The sequence below is a fragment of the Lemur catta genome, chromosome 6 (genome assembly GCF_020740605.2).
Source record: "Lemur catta isolate mLemCat1 chromosome 6, mLemCat1.pri, whole genome shotgun sequence".
Classification (NCBI taxonomy): domain Eukaryota; kingdom Metazoa; phylum Chordata; class Mammalia; order Primates; family Lemuridae; genus Lemur; species Lemur catta.
In genome coordinates this window covers 74740339-74759853 of record NC_059133.1, presented here as the reverse complement: position 1 = coordinate 74759853, position 19515 = coordinate 74740339, and the positions used below count along the sequence as shown (strand labels likewise).

General features: G+C 35.5%; 1 protein-coding gene across 5 annotated transcripts in view; it reads left to right on the top strand.

Moving 5' to 3' along the window:
• The window catches only part of CCDC91 (coiled-coil domain containing 91), a 487635-nt gene that overhangs the window by 261414 nt on the left and 206706 nt on the right, over positions 1–19515 (top strand). For 3 of the 5 annotated variants that reach the window (XM_045554116.1, XM_045554114.1, XM_045554117.1), the window contains one exon: positions 5369–6465. The exons of the other annotated variants lie outside the window; for them this stretch is intronic. In XM_045554116.1, coding sequence (XP_045410072.1) covers positions 5369–5479 — 111 coding nt within the window. In that variant the 3' untranslated portion in view covers positions 5480–6465. Of the gene's footprint in view, positions 1–5368; positions 6466–19515 lie in introns of those variants that run through there. 5 annotated transcript variants of the gene reach the window in all.

The following is a 19515-nucleotide window of genomic DNA, read 5'->3' as shown; positions in this document are numbered from 1 at the left end:
TTTTCCAGTGTCTGAATAGTTCTATGTCTTTGTTTTTGATAATCTGGTTTTCCTGAATTTTCTTTCACATGTTGTTCTTCTTTGTATAAGGAAATGCTCTCGAGCCTCTATGAGCCTATTCAAGTCCCAGCACTGAAGTTTTCTCTGCTGTACTTTTCCACCATGACCTCTCCCCCTTCTGATCTTCCAGTGGACTCAGTCTTTACTATACATAACAGCACCTAATTGTTCTTTAATTGTTGCATGTGTGTCTCTCCAAGGAGATCATAAACCTCTTTAAAGACAGGGAGAGTATTGTATACTATTTGTCCAAGCCTCTGAACAATAATGCACAAATATTGGGGAGTCTTGATTTTTTATTGATCAACCAGTAGACTAATTGATTAATTGGTTGGCTCAATTTCAAAACATGTAAATAAAACAGCAACTTGAGTGTATTTGTTTGTAAAGTCAGATAAAGAGAGGCATTCATATCCGAACAACGGTGTTAAAAAGGGCAGTGTCATAATAAACAAGAAGCTGAAGAACTATTTCCTTCCTCACTAGAAAGTAAACAACCCTTCTTACCCAATATGAGGTTAACTGGAAAATCTGCCTGTGTATTTATAGTTCCAGATCATCATACTTGACCTTTCTTCAATGCCTATGAAAGAGCTTGTTAGTGAATGTGAAAACTGAATCCATAAAACACATTATTACTAAACTGATAACATTTGTGTATGAGTCACTGTCCATCAGTGAATTTGCCAGATATCCATTCTAGCTTTTTTGAAAAATGAGATCTTTTTTTAAGCCTATATTTAAAATATACAGGTGTGTAGGTTGGAAAAATAACATTGATAAAAGTAGATCTGATATGTTCACATTTTTTGGTAGAAGCCCAAAATATATTGAAAGCACAATTAGTACTAAGTGTGTTACATATGTATAAGTATATATATTTCAAAAACAGACTGTGAATAGTATTCTTAATGAACAGTCCCATTAAAATAAGCCAGATTTGTTTGTAATTGACTTTGAATGTTGCGCTTTAGACAAATACAAATTCACCATCCTTCATATTGCATTTAGGTGACTGGGAAATAAACACCAAGGTCAAGAGTTTTTTGTTTTGCTATGGTGTGAAACACTAATGGAAAGGTAAATCCAACACAGGAAATTATTAGGAAGTCATGTGTTCTTTTCCCCCCTAAGCTTATTAAACTTAACAACTTTTATAAGTGGTATGCTTCCAAATGGCTTTTAGAAGTATGCCAACAAACTAAAGAGATGACAAAGATGAAACAAAAAAAGATGTATAAAGCCCACGTGTCTATTTTAGAGACCTCAGAATTTCCAGATTTTTGCAGGTATCTATAAGAGCTGAATGGAAGTTAATGGGAGAGAAAACAAAGCAGTTGGAGCTGCACTATTATGAAGAGATTTTAAACCCCATATCCAAAAATGTTTGCCACCACTACTCTGGACCTAATATTTATCAGCACTATGTCACAGAATACAAATCTTTGATTCACTTTGAAATGAAAGCCACAAATACAGAACTAAGTCCTATTCTTCAAGGGGCAAAAAAAAGTTGAATGTTTTGCCAAAATTCTTGCCTCAATGAAGGATAATAAGGTCATGCCTAATAAAATAGAAACTGTTGAAATTCAGAACTTTGCCAAGAACATCAGTTTGATGTGTTTGTTTCAGAGAGAGGAATTCAACATCCTTAAAAGAGAAAGGTCATACACGATCCCTATCCAGACGTGGTCTTATATACCATACCCTGGAAGGACCCACTAAATTGGAAGCTCGGCTTCATGATGGCTCAATTTCTATCTTCCTCCTCATAGAGTATCGGTGTCTCCTAGTTGCTCTTTAAAGTGTTGAACTCCTGTTTATTTAAAGTATTCTTGCCTTCAGAGTGTTCTGGGGAGGAGTGGTAAAAGATGTGAAGTGAGTCTTGGCAGCTGCCTAAAACCAAAACCTGTATGTCTGTCATCTTACATTCAGTAATTCCAAGGTGACTTCTAACACAAGCAAGAAAGGAGAAGTGCTTGGTATGTTTAAATAGAAATCTGTCAAACTTTTTTGTGCTGATCCTTTTTTAAACATTGCAGAATACTCATTGTGAAAGCATACATCCAGATTCTCGTTACTTAGCGACAGTCACAGGTTGATGCTAGTTACACCATGCGAATTTGTACTGTATGGCCTCAAAGGGAGACAAGCTTCTCTTTCATCTGACATCCAGAAATTCTAAGATATTAAGTCAAATTTGTTTTTGTTTTTGTTTTGTTTTGTTTTTTGAGACAGAGTCATGCTCTGTCTCCCAGGCTAGAGTGCCATGGCATTAGCCTAGCTCACAGCAACCTCAAACTCCTGGGCTCAAGTGAAACTCCTGCCTCAGCCTCCCAAACAGCAGGGACTACAGGCGCACACCACTGTGCCCGGCTAATTTTTTTCTATTTTTAGTAGAGACGGGGTCTCGAACTCCTGATCTCAAGTGATCCTCCTGCCTCAGCCTCCCAGAGTGCTAGGATTACAGGCATGAGCCACCACGCCTGGCCTAGTCAAATTTGTTTTTAATGAAACTCCTGATCTGTGCTGGAAGATTTTGAATTTTGAATTATTAAAGCTAGCACATATGATATATGTACATAAGTCATGAAGCATAATAGTAAAACGAACACCCATGAGGCCACCTCCCAACTGAATATACATATGTCATCCTGTCTAATTCCACCCTCTGAATACAACTGTCCCCAGTTTTGATTGCATCATTTCCTTGCCTCAAAAAGAAATGTTTTTTTTTACTTCTTTATATATCTCAATATATTTCTGAGTTTTGTTTATTTTTTTGTGCTTATGAAAAAACAATATGAGACTATCTGTAGTTGGGTCACTTCCTTTTAAAACTCAATATTATTATAAGTATATACTATATTCTTCTGAAATATTTTATATTGGCAACAGGTAATATATTAAGATTAAATATAATTTGTAGTAATTAAGATAGCATTACATTAGTGTAGAGATAGCTGAATTATCCAAGGGAACAGGATAGAGAGGCCAATGACAGATTCATACATGTATGGAAACCTGGTTTATGATTAGAAGTAGCATTGCAGATTACATATTCTTTTGCTGAAGCAATTTCTACAAAATATAGTAGCACATGTATACAGAGGTCTGTGTTGAAGGATGTTCATTATAGCAGTGATTAGAATAGCCAAAGATACGGAAAAGTCCAAGTGTCTGTCAATGGAATACTTTTAAAATATCTATAACATATATTAAATTGTAAACTTACAATGGAAACTATGCAACTGTTTATAAGAAGAAAACAGGAGAAACTGCTCCTCTCATTCTCTGTAGTTAGGAGTGATAACTTGGTACATTGCTCTGGAAAGCACTTTGGTAATATCACAGTTTACAATATGCAAATCTTATGACATAAAAATTCCACATATTGGAATCCATCCAAAAGAAACCCTTGAACATCTTCTGAAACGTGTGCATTCAAGTTGTAAATTTTCTTATTGCTTCAAAATCAGCAAAACAAAGTTGGAATAAACTTATGTGTCTGTCAGTGAGAGAATGGCTAAAAAAATCATGGAATACAGTCAAGCAATTTTTTTAAAACGTGATAGGGAATAATTCCAGTAATGGCAGTAGAATAAAGTGATTATTCCCACAGTTAACAATTATAAGATCTGGACTAAATATTTTTAAAAGGCCATATTTAAATGCTTGAAAATATCCAAAAGTAGACAGAAATCACTGGGGAATGGATTGGAAGTGAGTGTTGGTACATTCTTCTGTGCTGTTTGAATTTTGACAAAGTGCAGAATAATTTAAAAAGCTGGAAATACTTAAGATTTCAATCTGTTTTACATAGAGCAAAATGAAACTTTTTAAAATCCAACTTTAATCTCCCTCATATCTTTTAGGGTAGGTTAAGCGTACTTTCACTGTTAGCATTAAAAGTGCCTCTGTCATTTCCTAGGGTTATGGATTCCTATGCTCAATTAGGGTTATGGATTTATTGATTCATTCAATCTCAACAAATGTATAGTAAGTGTCTAACATGTGCCAGACTGTCTTCTAGATGCTGCGGATACAGTAAATTAGCAAGACGGACAAGATTTCTGCTCACCTGGGGCTTACCTTCTAAGAATGCTCTTATTTAATAGTCTTATAAGCATAAGGTATATATATATATTCACCTAAAGGCATCATCCGATAGAGGTAGAAGAAAAAAAAAAATGAGGAAAAAGTATAAACAGAAATCCTATTTATGTATGTATGTTAAAATCTTTGAATATTAGAATTGAAGAGAGTCAGTATAGTTCAATCTTTTTATATGAGCATTTTGCTAAATATAATGTACTGTGTTTTGATCAGTTAATGCTTAGGATACTTCACAATTTTAATCTTCCAGTTTTTCAGTCATTTTGGGTATCAGTAGGTTATAGAAGTATAAATTAATAGAGAATTCTTGTTTGGATTTGGCTTTTTTGTGGGGGGAAGCTTGTGAGAAGAATGTCAACTTTACATAAATATGACAGTTATATATTGTAAAATGGAATTTATTTGGCTTTCTTTTTAATTCCTCTATTATTCTGTAACCTGTAAGCAAGGTGTTGTCATTGTTTGATTATTTTTACGCCATGGGAAAATTTTTTCAGGCAGAGGAGTTAGAAACTTTTTGTATTGAACTCAATAGTCTTTACCATCCAGAATGTTCTTTATTATCTATAACCCAAATAACTTCCCTTACTAATCCTCTTGTATTGTTCACTATATTTCTATTGATACATTAAAACATCCTAATAAAAAATCTCTATCTTAGCAAAAGAATGAAGACAAATAAGTTTCAACAATATCAGATATTTCTTAAAGTGTACCTTTCCCCAAAGCTTTCTCTCATTTCAGCAAATTATTTATGTCCTCACTTATCATTTGTTCTACTAAACCCTATGCATGATATGAATATCCTGTTTTTCTGTACCATATATTTCTTTTGTTACTTGCATCTGTGGTATTTGTGTGATCTTTGTGGGTGTTTGGTCTATATATATGTTAAGAACTGGCATTTTTTATACCATTTTATATTTTCTAAAATCATTCTGATCAAATCTATTTCTCTAATAACTGAATATCAACATCAATTATAAGACTGTAATGATTATCATCTCATTTTAGATGATAAGCCAGAAATAGTGACAACATTGTCATTCAGTTTAAAGTATTATTTGATTTCCTAAATCATCTCATCTGAAAAGATTTTTCTAGTGGGCTTCAGTGACAATATTCTTTATCCCTTAACTAAGTGTATTTTTTTCTCTTTCTCTATCTCTCTCTCTTTAAAAAAAATTGACAGCTTGATCAACTCATCCGCCAAAGAAGCCTGTCCAGTTTGGAACTCTTCCTCTCCTGTGCTCAGAAACAGTTAAGTGCTTTAATAGCTACAGAACCAGTTGACATTGAATAAAGAGAACATGACATGCTAACCCACACCGGCATTGGATAAATCATTAGACCTTTAAAATACATGCTATAAATTATAAAGATGTTTTGTTTTCTTTCCAAACCTTGTAGAATTGATTTCTAATTCAAGGATAAACCAAAACAATATTTAGAAGAACTATCAAGTGATCTGATTTATTTTCTTTTGTTTTCTCCTTTACATTTACTATTATTTTATTAGTAGTGATAGTAGCAGCAAGAGAGTATAATATGGACCCAAAAGCCACTGAAAAGTGCTACGTTATCAAAATTAAGTAAACTTGATAGCCTCTTGTAGCCTGTTATATTTGGCAAAAGTAGTAAATATTGCTTCATGATGACTCTTGATGAAATGCTGGAATGTAACCATACATCTATTTGATCTTGAGGACAGAAATAGCATGGATTTCAACATCATCTATTTATCTGTATAACTTGGATATAAAACATTGATATGATAATCATTCTGGCATTACAAAACTTCTTTTCTGAAGTTAGATCTATGTATTTTATTTAGTCTACTGGAAAAAAACAATACCATTAAAAGCACTAAAGAGTATTACATTAATTCACCTTTGATCTGATGTACCACTTAAAAACTAAAGGAGTATGTGTTATATATGCTTACTTCCTATGTCTGCTCTTCAAAGGCACTACAAATCAATAAAGTCATTTTTCTTATCAATCAAACCATGAACTTAATCCCTAGAAAGAATATGTAACTCAAACATTTATAGGAATTCAGGTTCAAATACAGGATATATGAAATCTTTTCCCAGTACTTCAGAATATACTTAATTCATGAGCAGTGTGCTTCAATGCAAAATCATGAATACTTTTAACAACAAAACTAAAATGTCTTTAAGGTATATGTATGCAAATGTTTTGTCTTATTTTCAGAAACGCATCTGCTTTCATTGGCTTTGTACTTTTCTGAGATTTCTCAGTGTAATAAAAAGCTCTCAAAACTTATTTGGTTATTTTTTTTCAATTTCTTTTTAAAAAATTCTTTCTTAATTCTTTTTTATTTTTTATTTAAAAATGTTTATTAATTCATTTAAAAATAATATATCTATTGCATGCTTATATATATAACATTTTAATGAAAATAACCATATTTTTCAAAACAAAAAATAGGAAAGTGGCATTGTTTTATATTTTAGCAAATGTTTTTAATATATTTCTTAATAGAAGGCAGCTGGATTCTCATATCAACTTCTGCATTCAGTTTGCTGCAATTTGTTGTTTTGGTTGCAGTACGTGAAGAAAATCCAGCTTCTTGGAGATAGGTAGTTAGAAAAGGGAGAAACGTCTTCATAACTTTTTTAGAGAATTGTGGATATTCTTTGGTACCACACCAAAACTAGATAAGAGGTGGTTTCTTAAAGATTCATTATAATGAGGAATATGAAATATTTCCTTAATTCTTTTTAAAGATTTTTCTTGCTCAATCCTCTAGATCCATGTATGATGATGTTTTATAATACCATATATACTTCTCCTTAAATATGTACAATAGTGTTTCCCAAAAATCTTTAGTAATAACTGATCAGTTTTCTCTTATAAATTTAAATAAAAATTAAAGCAACCAGGCCATTGACTTGAAATGCAACGTAGTATAAAAGGGAGCTTTTCATTCAGGAACAAACCAGTTACACAATGTTATGGTCATTATTAAAATCACTGGACTCTCTTTGTCATCAAATTACTAATAAATGATAGGATATTTTTACAATTACTCAGATATGATTTAAATGAATATAAAGCATATAAGGTTACCGTAGCTAAGATCCAGAGACAGTGGAAATATCAAGAGACTGTAGCAGTCATAGTTTACACTTCTCTTTCATCTCTAAACACCACAGAATGTTTTTTTTTTTTTTCTATTTGTGGTTCCAACTTTGCTGTTGACATAGACTAACTGTTGTCTGAAGGAATTTGGAAAAAAATGATACCTATTAGTCTATATGTATTTGCAGAATACCTACCAGGTACAATAACATTGCTATAATGCTACAATGCTTTTTGCACAGAGATGTTCTTAAAGACAACTGAGAAGTATATTCTGGGCACGGAATTCTGATTATCTGAATACATTAATTCTTGTGAACTTTATTAGCTAATAAATTATTTCAATGATGTTCAAGTTATAGATTTCCACTTTAAGAACCATATTCTCTTTTTGCTCTGCTTATCAAAAGGACATAGACCATTTCCAGTAGTATTCATGATTAAGTATTGTGCTACTACAAAGGTAAAAGTTTTTTCCTAAAATGTAAACACCCAAGTCTTAAAGAGAAATAGTTAAATATTTTGTATCTAAAACTTTCTTTGCGTAGCATATGATTTCGTTACCCCTTTTTACGTAGCATTTTCTACCTTTATGGTTAGATGAATAAGGCACTGTTTTGAAAGACTGCAAGTAGGAGAACAGTTAGGATTTTTGAATGATAAAGCCACTACCAAACTGTGACTCTGTTTTGCTTAAGTAGTAGCAAAAGTCTACTTTGCATTAGTAGAAATGTTCTTTCCCCCTCCCCTCCCCAAAAAAGATGCATGTCTGTTTTATGCCAAGTACTTTCGTAAGTTATCTCAATAACCATGTGAAGTTACAATAACCCTGTGAAGGAGATGATATATACACATTTATTAATGGAGAAGATTAGGTTTCTTCTTGGCCATGGTGACAGGGTGGAGTTGGGAATCAACCCCAGGGCTTTCAACACTTAGTTCTACCCTTTCCAGTAGCCTGTAGATACCTAATATTTTCTCTATGAGAAAATATCAGGTATTCTTATCACATTATTTCAATATTTTAAGAATGAGATTAGCCTGCGTCGTAGACCTACTTCATCTTCTAGCTTTACCACATTCTAATTGTGGAACCTTAGATAAGTTGCCTAACCAATTGGAGTCTAAGTTTTCTTCTTTGTGAGGTGGAAAGAATGATTTTTATAGGCTTTTTGTGAAATTAAATTAAGCTTGTAAAGTGCCCCATATAGACCTCACTGGTATGGCTGCCAGTTTACAATCATTCACCCTTCTCTGGAAATTGCCCACAAAATACAGGTATGGTTGCCCACAATCAAATCATTCTGCCCCTCTAACTTTGATTGACTGATCTACAGTTGAAGACCTGGGCCCAGCTGGGCCTCCACTGAAAAGTCATGTGATGAGTCACTTCAGCTGCTTTACCATGGCTATACAGGCATGAACCCTGATTTCTGAGGTCACAGACCCCCCATCCCTGTCTTTGCTGAGTCTTGAATTCTATGAGATACCCAAATATTCTTGCAATATGCTAGCACTACTTACTTTTTCCCCTTAAGCTAGCCAGAGCCAGTTTCTATTATGTACAACCAAAAAAATATTAACTAAGGCAGTCCAGCACCAAGCCCAGTGTGTAATCCCTGGATACTCAGCACTTCATTTCCTCCACCATACCAATCCCCATCCAAAATGGGAACACTCTTTGATTTATTTTAAGGAATGTTAAAAATATAACTGAACCAAAGCCTCTATTGTCTAACAAAGCCAAGTAAATCACAGATACCCAAAACTATGAACAAACAGTGTCCTATTTAGAAGTTTTCTGTCACTCAGAATCTAGAGTAGAGGTTTAAACTCAGCTTTGCTAAATGCTGACTCATGTTCCAATTCAAAGGAGGCTTACTCAGTGATTGCTTTGAAATCAAAACCAGAACAATATCCCTGTGATTGATGTCACTCTGCACTGAGTCAGTTATCTATAATTATAACTTCTTTTTGGTTGTTTTTTTTTTTTAATCTAACAGTTAACCTGAATGAAACCAGGAAATGCTATCTATATTTTAAAGAACGATAAAAACAAAAGCATTATTCATTCACTGGAAAAAAAGATAGACTTTGCATAATAAGTTCTAAATAAGAAAAAAAAAAAGTATGTAAAAACCTGGAAAACATTTGTAAAACTCCAAGAGAAAAAGGAGACTTGGATGAAAGAACTTAGCCTCTAGTCTTCTGTTTACATACCAGTAAACAACTCTACTGTATCTCCAAAGACTCTGCTAACAAGAAGCAGAAAAGCATTGTGCTCTGAATCCTTGTGTGCATCACCATTAGCATCATAGTAAGGGGGTAGAATCAATATACTAGAGCTCACAGCTGTGACTGCCAGATTTCTTCTATAGCCTGGCAAAACTAAAACTTTTCCTTGTATTTAATTGAAAAATAAACACTTTTTAACATACCCATTCCCCCATAATGTAGGGGCTACTTGGTCATCAATCATTGGTACATATAAATAGAAGGAAAAGAGCTGGTAACATTTTCTTTGATCTGGTTTTCTGTTTTCTTTTTCCTCCAAAGCATCCATCTCAGCAAGTTTATCCCTGTTAAATTGCTCCCCTTCCTGGAGTCATTACATACTGAACTTTTCCTACCTGAATAATTAAATAGTATTTTATGTTGTTGTTTACAATTAATAATTTGTGTTCTTATTTATATCTGCCTCCTCCTGAAGAGAGGGCCCATATCTGCTTTGTTTATTGTATCCTGAAGGCATTTTATAGTGCCTAGCCTGTGGTGAGGAGTTAGCATATAAAATTAAGTTAATAAATAATTGAATAATTCAATAAAACAATCATTGCACCTGCAATATAATGAATCAGCCAATCCCCATTAAATAGCTTCTGACTATTGATTTAAATGATTTAGCTAAGATTGCTGTGTTTCTAAATAAGATTCTATAAGAAGCTTAAATAACCCTCATAAAACAGTAAGCAGCCTTCTATAAATCAACAAAATTTCTGAAAAGTCCAAAATTTCCAAATGCTACTAGAATTACTAAATCACATTGATAGAAATGTGCCCCCCCACCACCAAATTTAGAAGATCCTCTAAGAATGTAAGTAGGAAAGAATACATGGGAAATTATATGTGAAATGATTTCAGATGGTGCTGAGAGGTGCCTAGCTATATGAGTAAGAGACTGCCTCCACTTGAGAGGGCCATAGAGTAGTATTAGAACCCCTGGTCCATCAGGTTTCTGTTACAACAAGGAGAGAGCAAGAAAGCTTGGAGGAGAGACAGTGCATGAGGTTTTGTGATCAGGAGTAGGAGATTCAGGGGGCCCAGTAGTCAGAGTTACGTATTAGGAGAACGGGTGTTTAGGATTGGGTCAACTCAGAGTGTCCAGAGCCATGTGTGTGGTAGTCCTATGATAATGGATACCAAGAATATCTGATAGTCTTTTGAAATACATCTCAGACTCCAAATTTTGATACATTCTGGTCTTGTTTTGAGAAATAGGCAGAAATCAAGAAACAAACTCATTCAAAAGGTAGGAAAATTTGACTCAGTCCTGGCAAACATTCAGTTCTCAGAAGTCTGGGAGCTGACTTAAAAAGAAAAAAAAAAAAAAATAAAGCCACAGAATGTACAAATTGCTGACTTCAACACAGCTCAGATACTGAAACAGATTATAGAAAATTCCTTGTGGCAAGATATGTATGTAATGAATTTTGAGTTTGTGCCCCTTTTATTTAGGTACTTTTTTCTGAAAATATTAGCAAGCACTGGGCCCTATGGGCAGCACTACATTTTATGATACATTTTCCTGTAATATTTTTTGGTCTTTTGTCTGCTTTCCATAACTGCATTCCCATTATATTTTATAAATATTTAATTCAAACTCTATAAAAATTTTAAGCACTAAGTGATTCAATTAATAAATTTATAGTTACTGTCTCAGTGAGCTATTCTTTAAAATTCATTATATGTTATAATTTTATAGGCCAACTAATATATTTTTATGTTCTTGGGCTTTTCAATAGCTAAAAATAAGCAACAACTCATTTTTTCTTATAATTTCCTCTTTTTCTCTCATAAAACAGGGAAATAACTTGTGCTCTGTGTCAAATTAAAACCAGTAGTTATAGAAAATGAGGTAAACTAGGTGGAAATATCAAAGCAGATTTTTTACAAAACTCTGGTCTGTATGGTTCTAAGCAATCCAGATAAATAAATCAGCCACAGTCATTGAAGAGTAAGATGTATCCACTTTTATATGAATGAAATTCTTTCAAAGTGTCACAGTGATTCCACCTAATATAAACCCTTTGTTAGGCCGGCAGTTCCCCATGTGAAGAAGAGTTGCGTTCAGAAATGTGTTTTATGTCTGTTCTTTAGAATTTTAGATGCATACTCTCAATTATACATATTAAGTAGTCCACAGAGAAGCCTAAAAATTCTGTAAAACCCATAATGCAGTGTTATATAGACCCTGACCTCACATGTATCAGGGCTGGTACCCTCATTATGATTTTACTCGCTCTCTCCATGGGCCTCAACTGATTCCATGGCTTTAAATCCTCTCCATATGCTGAAGACCACCAAATTTGTATCTCCAGCCCAGTTCTTTCTTTTTAAGTCCGGAGTCCTATATTCAGCTGCCTACTTAATATTTCCACTTAGATGTGGTACTTAGCATGTCAAAAACAGTCCTCTTCATCCCCACCCCACCTTAGCCACCCACAGGTCTTTTCTCATTTATGTCTTTTCTAATATTTCTCATCTCAGTGAGAGGCAGCTTTATCCCTCCCTGTTTCTCCCCATCGCCCCTAACTTCCTACTGCAGACTCAGTGCTGTCAGCTTTACTGTAAAATACAGTCTGAAGCCATCTCCCTTTTTCCATTCATTCTCTCTACTACCTCCCTAACGAAAGTCTTTATGATCTCTTGCCTAGACTTTTGCATCAGCCTCCTAAGTGAGCACTTGCTTCTATTCTTGCCCCCAAATAATTCTCCATATTACGGCCAATAATCTCTTATAACCTAAATTTATTGAATCGGCAAACGTCGCTATGGGAAATGCACTCGTTATTTCACTTTGAATTCTAGGAATGTAGTAGGAATAGATTCAAGCCATTTGTGGTGGTTATGTCACAGGGGCAGGGATACTAACAGGATCAAGTCTGCAGATGGCAAAAGTACAGCTGGGATAAGAAAGGGAGAACGTTGGCAAATAAATAGCTAAGAGACCTGCATTTCTGCAGTGGATATGTATTAATATATAACTTCTTGGGAGCCGGGTGTCTTCTTTTTCTTCCCCTGTTCTTCTGTATGGCTTTAAGTTTGACCTGCCTGCTTCTTTTGCCTCTACCATTACTTACTTTCAAACCAGAGTCTCTTTCCTTGAAGGATAACTAGGGAACAGAATTCAATGTTATAAATATCCACAATCTCTTAGAAATATTCACAATCTCTTTCAAGTTTGGTTAAGACTTCCATTTGTGATAGTGACAAAATGAAGTAAAAAATGGGACCTTTTCCTGCTGTCCTTTCCTCCCTAGCCCTTCACCTAATGGTGAATATTTTCATACAGAATTATATATACTGCAAAAGAATATGCAGCTTCAGGCTGTTCTGGCCATTTTCTGACCACATGGGCATGTAGAGAAAATAAGGCCTAGATAAAGGGTAATGAAGGAATAGCCGGCTGGGGCACAAAGGGCCAACAATTTCTCAGCTTCACTGGCCATGAAAAGTTTATTCTTTTTTCACCTTGCCATGTGCCACCACCAATTCTGTCATCATGGTAAACTCTGACCAAGAAATACCAAGATAGGAAGCATAAATTAAATGGGGATGGGGTTGGGAGGGAGGGAAAATAGCAACATACAAGAGATTGCAAACAAGAGCAGAAGGAGAAAAAAGGAGCCATTATATTGCCTAAAACCACCTGGCTTAGGTAACCGTTCCAGCTGAAATCACTGTCAGGTGGCCATGCCAGGCTTCTTTATGACAGGTGAATTTGATAAGCTCACCAGTAAAGCGTGGAACCACAGGATTGGAGCCACTCCATTCCTATGAAATAATTTAAGCAAACCAAAACAAAGGGTAGGAATGAAAGTATGAGATGGTCTTTGGTCTTACATTTTGTGCTGTAAGTAATTTTGCATACTTCTTTCTCTTAAAGAATAGAGGATGCCTATATCTTTGTATGTTCAGTGAGAAAGAAAAATTATACTGTAAGTAGATTTCTTCACTGTCAGTCATTTAGCAGTGTTACCTGATAGAACTTTCTGAGATGATGGAAGCTATGTCTATACGCATTGTCCAATTTGGTAGCCGCTAGCTACATGGGGCTGTTGAATGGTTGAAATATGACTAGTGTAACAGAGGACACTAATTTTTAAATTTTATTTTAAGTAATCTAAATTTATATAGCCACATGTGACAAGTGGCTACTATATTGAGGAGTGAAAATCTAGAGATTCCCATGTCAGAAGAAGCAGTGACCAGATTATTTCCCCTAATCTTTCACACAATTACATTTGTTTCCTTCCATCCCTCTCAAGATTGTAGGGTACAGTAGGCATGTCCTGAACACAGATGCATTTGAAACACTTCAAGGAAAGCAGAAAGGTGAGAACCCAGTGCTGTTGATATATTATTTAATTGTATCATGAGTAAAGAGTGAAAGAGGCCATTGAAAAACTTTTCTAATGTGTGACTCTTGGAGCTAGGAACACTTCTAGTTTAGTGCCAGCAAGAAGAGATTTCTCTGATCTTTGGCCAAATTTATCCTAAAAATCAGAATCTATCTCTTTAAATCTGAGGAAATACTATGGACTCAGCCTTGGTTTGCTTTTGAGAGTGGCCTGGAGAGTCAATAGGACTTTAGTTTTTAAAATTAAGCAGAAAATGAATAACTCCATTTAAGGACTCAGACTTCCAAAATGGATTTGGGGCAAATGGAAAATAATGTCTAATTATGAGTCTTCAAAAATATTTTACTTATACCCCCCTCCACTAATTGAATTTGTTGAGAAGTAGCTTTTCATTAAAAAATTGTTGAGCTTGTATTATACATCATGTATTGTGCTAGACATATTACAACTAGCTAATGCTTCTAAGTTCTAGGAGGTAAGTATCTCCTTTTAAAGAAGAGGAAATGGGCCAGGCCCGGTGGCTCACACCTATAATCCTAACACTCTGGGAGGCCAAGGCGGGCGGATTGTTTGAGCTCAGGAGTTTGAGACCAGCCTGAGCAAGAGCAAGACCCCGTCTCTACTAAAAAAAAATAGAAAGAAATTATGTGGACAGCTAAATATATATAGAGAGAAAAAATTAGCTGGTCATGGTGGCGCATGCCTGTGGTCCCAGCTACTCAGGAGGCTGAGGCAGGAGGATCGCTTGAGCCCAGGAGTTTGAGGTTGCTGTGAGCTAGGCTGATGCCACGACACTCTAGCCCAGGCAACAGAGTGAGACTCTGTCTCAAAAAAAAAAAAAAAAAAAAAAAGTAAAAAAATAAAGAAGAGGAAATGAAGGCTGAGAGAGGTGAATTGACCCAGCAGTGGTCACTACTGGTACGGTGTGAAGCTGGATTCCAAGCCAGGTCTGCCCGATGCCAAAGCCTGTGTACTTCACAAGGGCAGGTGTTGCCTTTTACCAGCTGCATTCCCCTATTTTCTTTAACTTAGCCACCCATTTTTTAGGATTCACTTTGGTAATCTGTCTCCCACCAAAGGATGCTGATGATCTTTCTCAGCACAAGCTCCAGGCACAGCCTCTTGGCAACCCATCATGCCGAGTGGCATGTCGCCAAAGCCTGCGCCACGCCCTGTGGCTTGGGGAGTGTCAGGCTTATGCTGATAGGGCAAAGTTGTGGGGAAATCATTTCCCTTCTAGCCCAATTTCATTTAATTGCTGTTGTTTACCTGATGGGAAAAAGACCTATGTTCCACGGCTCAAGCAAATCAATGCTACTTCTATACAGCAGCTTAACCTGGATTTACATTAACTAAATGAAAAGACGGCCTGGCTGGCATATAAAGTCAAGCAACGAACTACTGTAATCACGGCTAATACAATGTAACAATAAAGATTCTTCCAGAGGACTAATCTCTGAATCTCTAATCAATTCTTAAGGGAAATCATCAGTCTCAGATCATTAACTTGATGACATGATGAGCATTCTAACCTTACATTTTCAGAGAAGAAAATAGGAAGGGCTGAATAAAATAATTTCATTCTCTCCTAAATCTTATTCGGTCATAGAACACACAGAGAGCCAAACATCACTCACTTCTTTCTTCTTACCTATTAATTGAAATTGATACAGCCTATCAGTGATATCAACGTTAGAAATCACATCACATAGTAAGTAATTTGGAAATACATGAATATAATTCCCCTTGCAAAGCTTAGCGATTTGTGTTCCTCCCTTTCCTAATTTATCACAGTTGATGCAGTTGGAGCCAGGCTGTCTGGGTTCAAGACTCAAGTCTATCATTTGCCAGCTTAATGTATAACCTCCCCAGTGCCTCAGTTTCCTCGGTTTTAGAAAGAAGACAATAGAATTTACTTCATAAGGTTGTTTGGCTGTGAATACATGTAAAACAATTAAATTAGTAATTGCTAGTTGAGTCGATGTTCTGTGTTCATAAACAGAGTTGCTGTTTACATCATCCTTTTAAATTTGTCATCATTTTTGCTAACATTTTTAGTACTGATGAAATGTTATTTGTTGGCTTTTAAAAATAATTTTGTTACATTGATTTGTTCTGATTGCTAGTTTTCTCTTCTGTTAAACCATGTCTTAATTTATTTAAAGGGCATTTACGATTTGTCATCTTTCAGCCAGATGTCCCATTAACTTCTAAGTAAGAAGCTTAGAATTCTGTAAAGCATTTTCAGAGAGGGTGCATAATAATAATACTTTATTGCATGACCTTTTTCTGCTCCAAGGGCAGCAAATATTAGGAGAATTGTAAGATGGCCTTTTCTTCAACAGTTACCTAAAATCGTAATACTGTGAGCATCTTGGCTGCCATGCCACCTTCATCTGTCACTGTTGTGATCAACTCAGGCAGCTGATCACAGGTATTTTTACCTTCAACAGATTTAGTCCCTTAATTTCTTCCTCCTCCTCCTTCTTTTTCCTCTTTCCCCAGTCTGCTGAATTCCTGTCTGCTGTGAAGAGTGGTGACAAATACTAATCTGAACTAGACCACAGTCATATGAAGTCAGATCGAGGACTTGGCCTCGTATCAAACCTAAAGCAGAGGGGAAGGGTGGAAACTGCTGTCTTGTAAATAGAGAGCCACCCAGGGCGTAAGCCCTGAAAACATGTAAATAGCACTATGTCCCATATGCTTTATTTCTCAATTTTGTCATGCTACCTTTGCCAGCTAGTTTAACTGAGTGTGATTTGCAATGTTATTTTATTGAACGTTTTTTGACAATTTGAGTACAGTTCTGAATGTAATATTAAATCCTCCTCTGGCTCAGCAGATTGCAAAATTGCACGTTCTGTCTACACATCAAATCCTAGGTCTGGAGAGGAATCGCAGACTTTACCTAGTCCAGCACATCCAGAAAATACTGCATTTGAGCTTTCCCATGGCAGATGGTATTTCAGACTATCCTAAATGACATCCAAACAAGATTGATTATATGATTAAAGACTCTATTTTACACAAAGGTTAAAATTAAACTTGGCTTCCATTTCTTATAAATTCATACAAGTTTTTCTTCTTGTTCAAGGATCTCTAGCCAATTCTAATGGCTGGCCCAATAAGCTTAATCACACCTCTACGACTGAAGAAGTAACTAAATATGGTAAATTATGTTAACAATTTAGTTTTAAATTCTTTGTGTCAGCTTTATGTGTCACGTTTGGGATTGCTCAACTTTTAAATCCATCTGGGACCTGGTATTGAAAAGTCCCAGAGAAAAGCTATTCTAAAGAACTCTCAGAGAATCAACTTAATTCTGGTCTCTTATAGATATTTGGGGATGACCAGAAACTACACTGGCATAATACTTCAGGCTTCCACCTAGCACGAGTTTAACTTATATTGCATTATAATGTTTTTCTGAGCATTCTATAAGAAAAAATGTGTATGGTCCAAGGAAAGAAAAATTGCTTTCAATCCAAATCCCAGTGATTGGATACTACATACTTAGTGACAGAAATAAAGATTTGCCTCAAAACAATACATTTTAATTAGCTTTCCATGGGATCTGCCATATCACAATTTCTGTTATTATTTAGAATTCTTTATTCAGCTATAATTGACAAAAGATAGGTTGCTTTCAAATATTGGATACATGGTATTTTAAAGTTGTTATACATTCACATCAATTTTACAGTAAGCTTCAGTTAGGTTTAATGAATGTATTTAAACTGCAGAATTTCTCTTCATAATCAGCATCAAAGATCTATTTATATTTATGATTCAGTAGTTTCTTCAATTTATTCTTATAATTTATCCCTCTGTAAAAACGCTTATGGTACTGTTACGCATTTCCTTAGAAACCGTTTAAACTAGTGCAGTGGAGACTGCTGGTCTTGTTGTCTGCAGTTCTCTTCTGCTTCTGAACAAAGGATGGATCGGTTCTGAGTCCCTGCTCCTCGGCAGTCCGGTGGAGCCGTGCTGTTAGTACCGATGGGCTGTGAGCAGAGTGACGTGGGTGGTGTCTGAGCCCAGACGTTTCATTGCTGCTGCCAGACCCTCCAGCTCAGAGCTCTCTTTTCCTTCTGGGTGACAGTGGAGGAGGCTTTGTGTTGAGATTGTGGAGACACAAGATCCAAACAGCATCCCCGAGTTACCACATGAAGGACAGTTCCCTTGGAGGGCCTCCTATGTTTGCAAATGGTTTTAATTGAATGAAAAATAAATGCTGTTAAATCACTGAGTCTGGGTGTTTTCTAGTATTGTAGCATAACCTGACCTATTTTATAACTAGACAAGATAAAGCAAACCTCAGGAGAAAATCTGGCCTCTTTACATTACCAACTTCCTTCAGAATCTCACCAAGACCTACCTCAACGTTGTTATTCCAAAGAAGATCACGTCAACTTTAACAACGATGAATATTTGTTCAGCGTCTAATGTTTGTATGCACCATACAAGATACCTGGGGTACAAAGATAATGAGGATACAACCCTTTGCCTTCAGCTTGCTGTGAAAGTACTTCCCAGGGTTATGCTGGGAATAGCCATTCTCTGTTGGGAAATTTCCCTGAAAACATTCCCCCTTACTGAAAAAATCTCTTAGTTTGAAAAAGGCATGTGCATGTATACACACACAAGCACATGCACAACATTGAATGTGTATGTTATACATGTTATGCATTTAGTCTCTGTTATGTGGATATATACATTTGATGGGGCAAGGGAGATAGATCTACAAGGCAGTACATGCTTCAATTTGTCTTTCAATACCAAAATCCAGACAGACTAAATTGGTAAGCAATATAATTGTAGTTTACTTGACATCCATCTTGCAAAGAATAAAAAATGGTTCCAGGTAATAGGAAGATCACAGAATACATTTCTAGCCAGTTTGTAATTGGTAATTTTCTTTTTGTTTTCTGTTGAAGAATGTGTCAGAATTGTCTGAAATAAATTGGTGCAATTTAAAAAATTTGCTATTACATTGTATTTACACTTTGTAGCAGCGCTTAGTATTAAATCTAACGCACGTTTTATTGATTTACTGTTAATGCCGGGTAACTCCTTCATAACCACATATGCTGTCTCATGGTTGCACCTTCTCCCACCCAGCCTCTGGCCTGGTCAGCCACTGGGTGTTGACAAGCACATCCCTCAGACTTTGCATGGTTAAAAACACTGATTTATGGAAAAGGAAATTATGGAATCTAGGCTTAGAATTTTCTCATTTACTTGAATAATCCAGTTTTGAAAATTATAAGCACTAAAGAGATAATTATTAATGTTTCTATTCTACTTTTCAAGACTAAAGTGTTTGTTTTAACATGTATTATCTTATTCATCCCTACAATTTTTCCTTAGAGTGGCTAATGTTATATGTTGGGAAAGTAAAACTAATTAACTTCGCTAACACACACAGATATCAAGTGAACAAACTACCATCCAAACTCGTCTATGCTTCCCATATAGCTTCACACTTCTAAATATAAAAACTCTTTCTTTACGAATATTCCCTTTCTAAAAGTACTACTTTTTAAATGGCAAAAATTCAAAACTCCAGATTACTTTTGGAATTGCC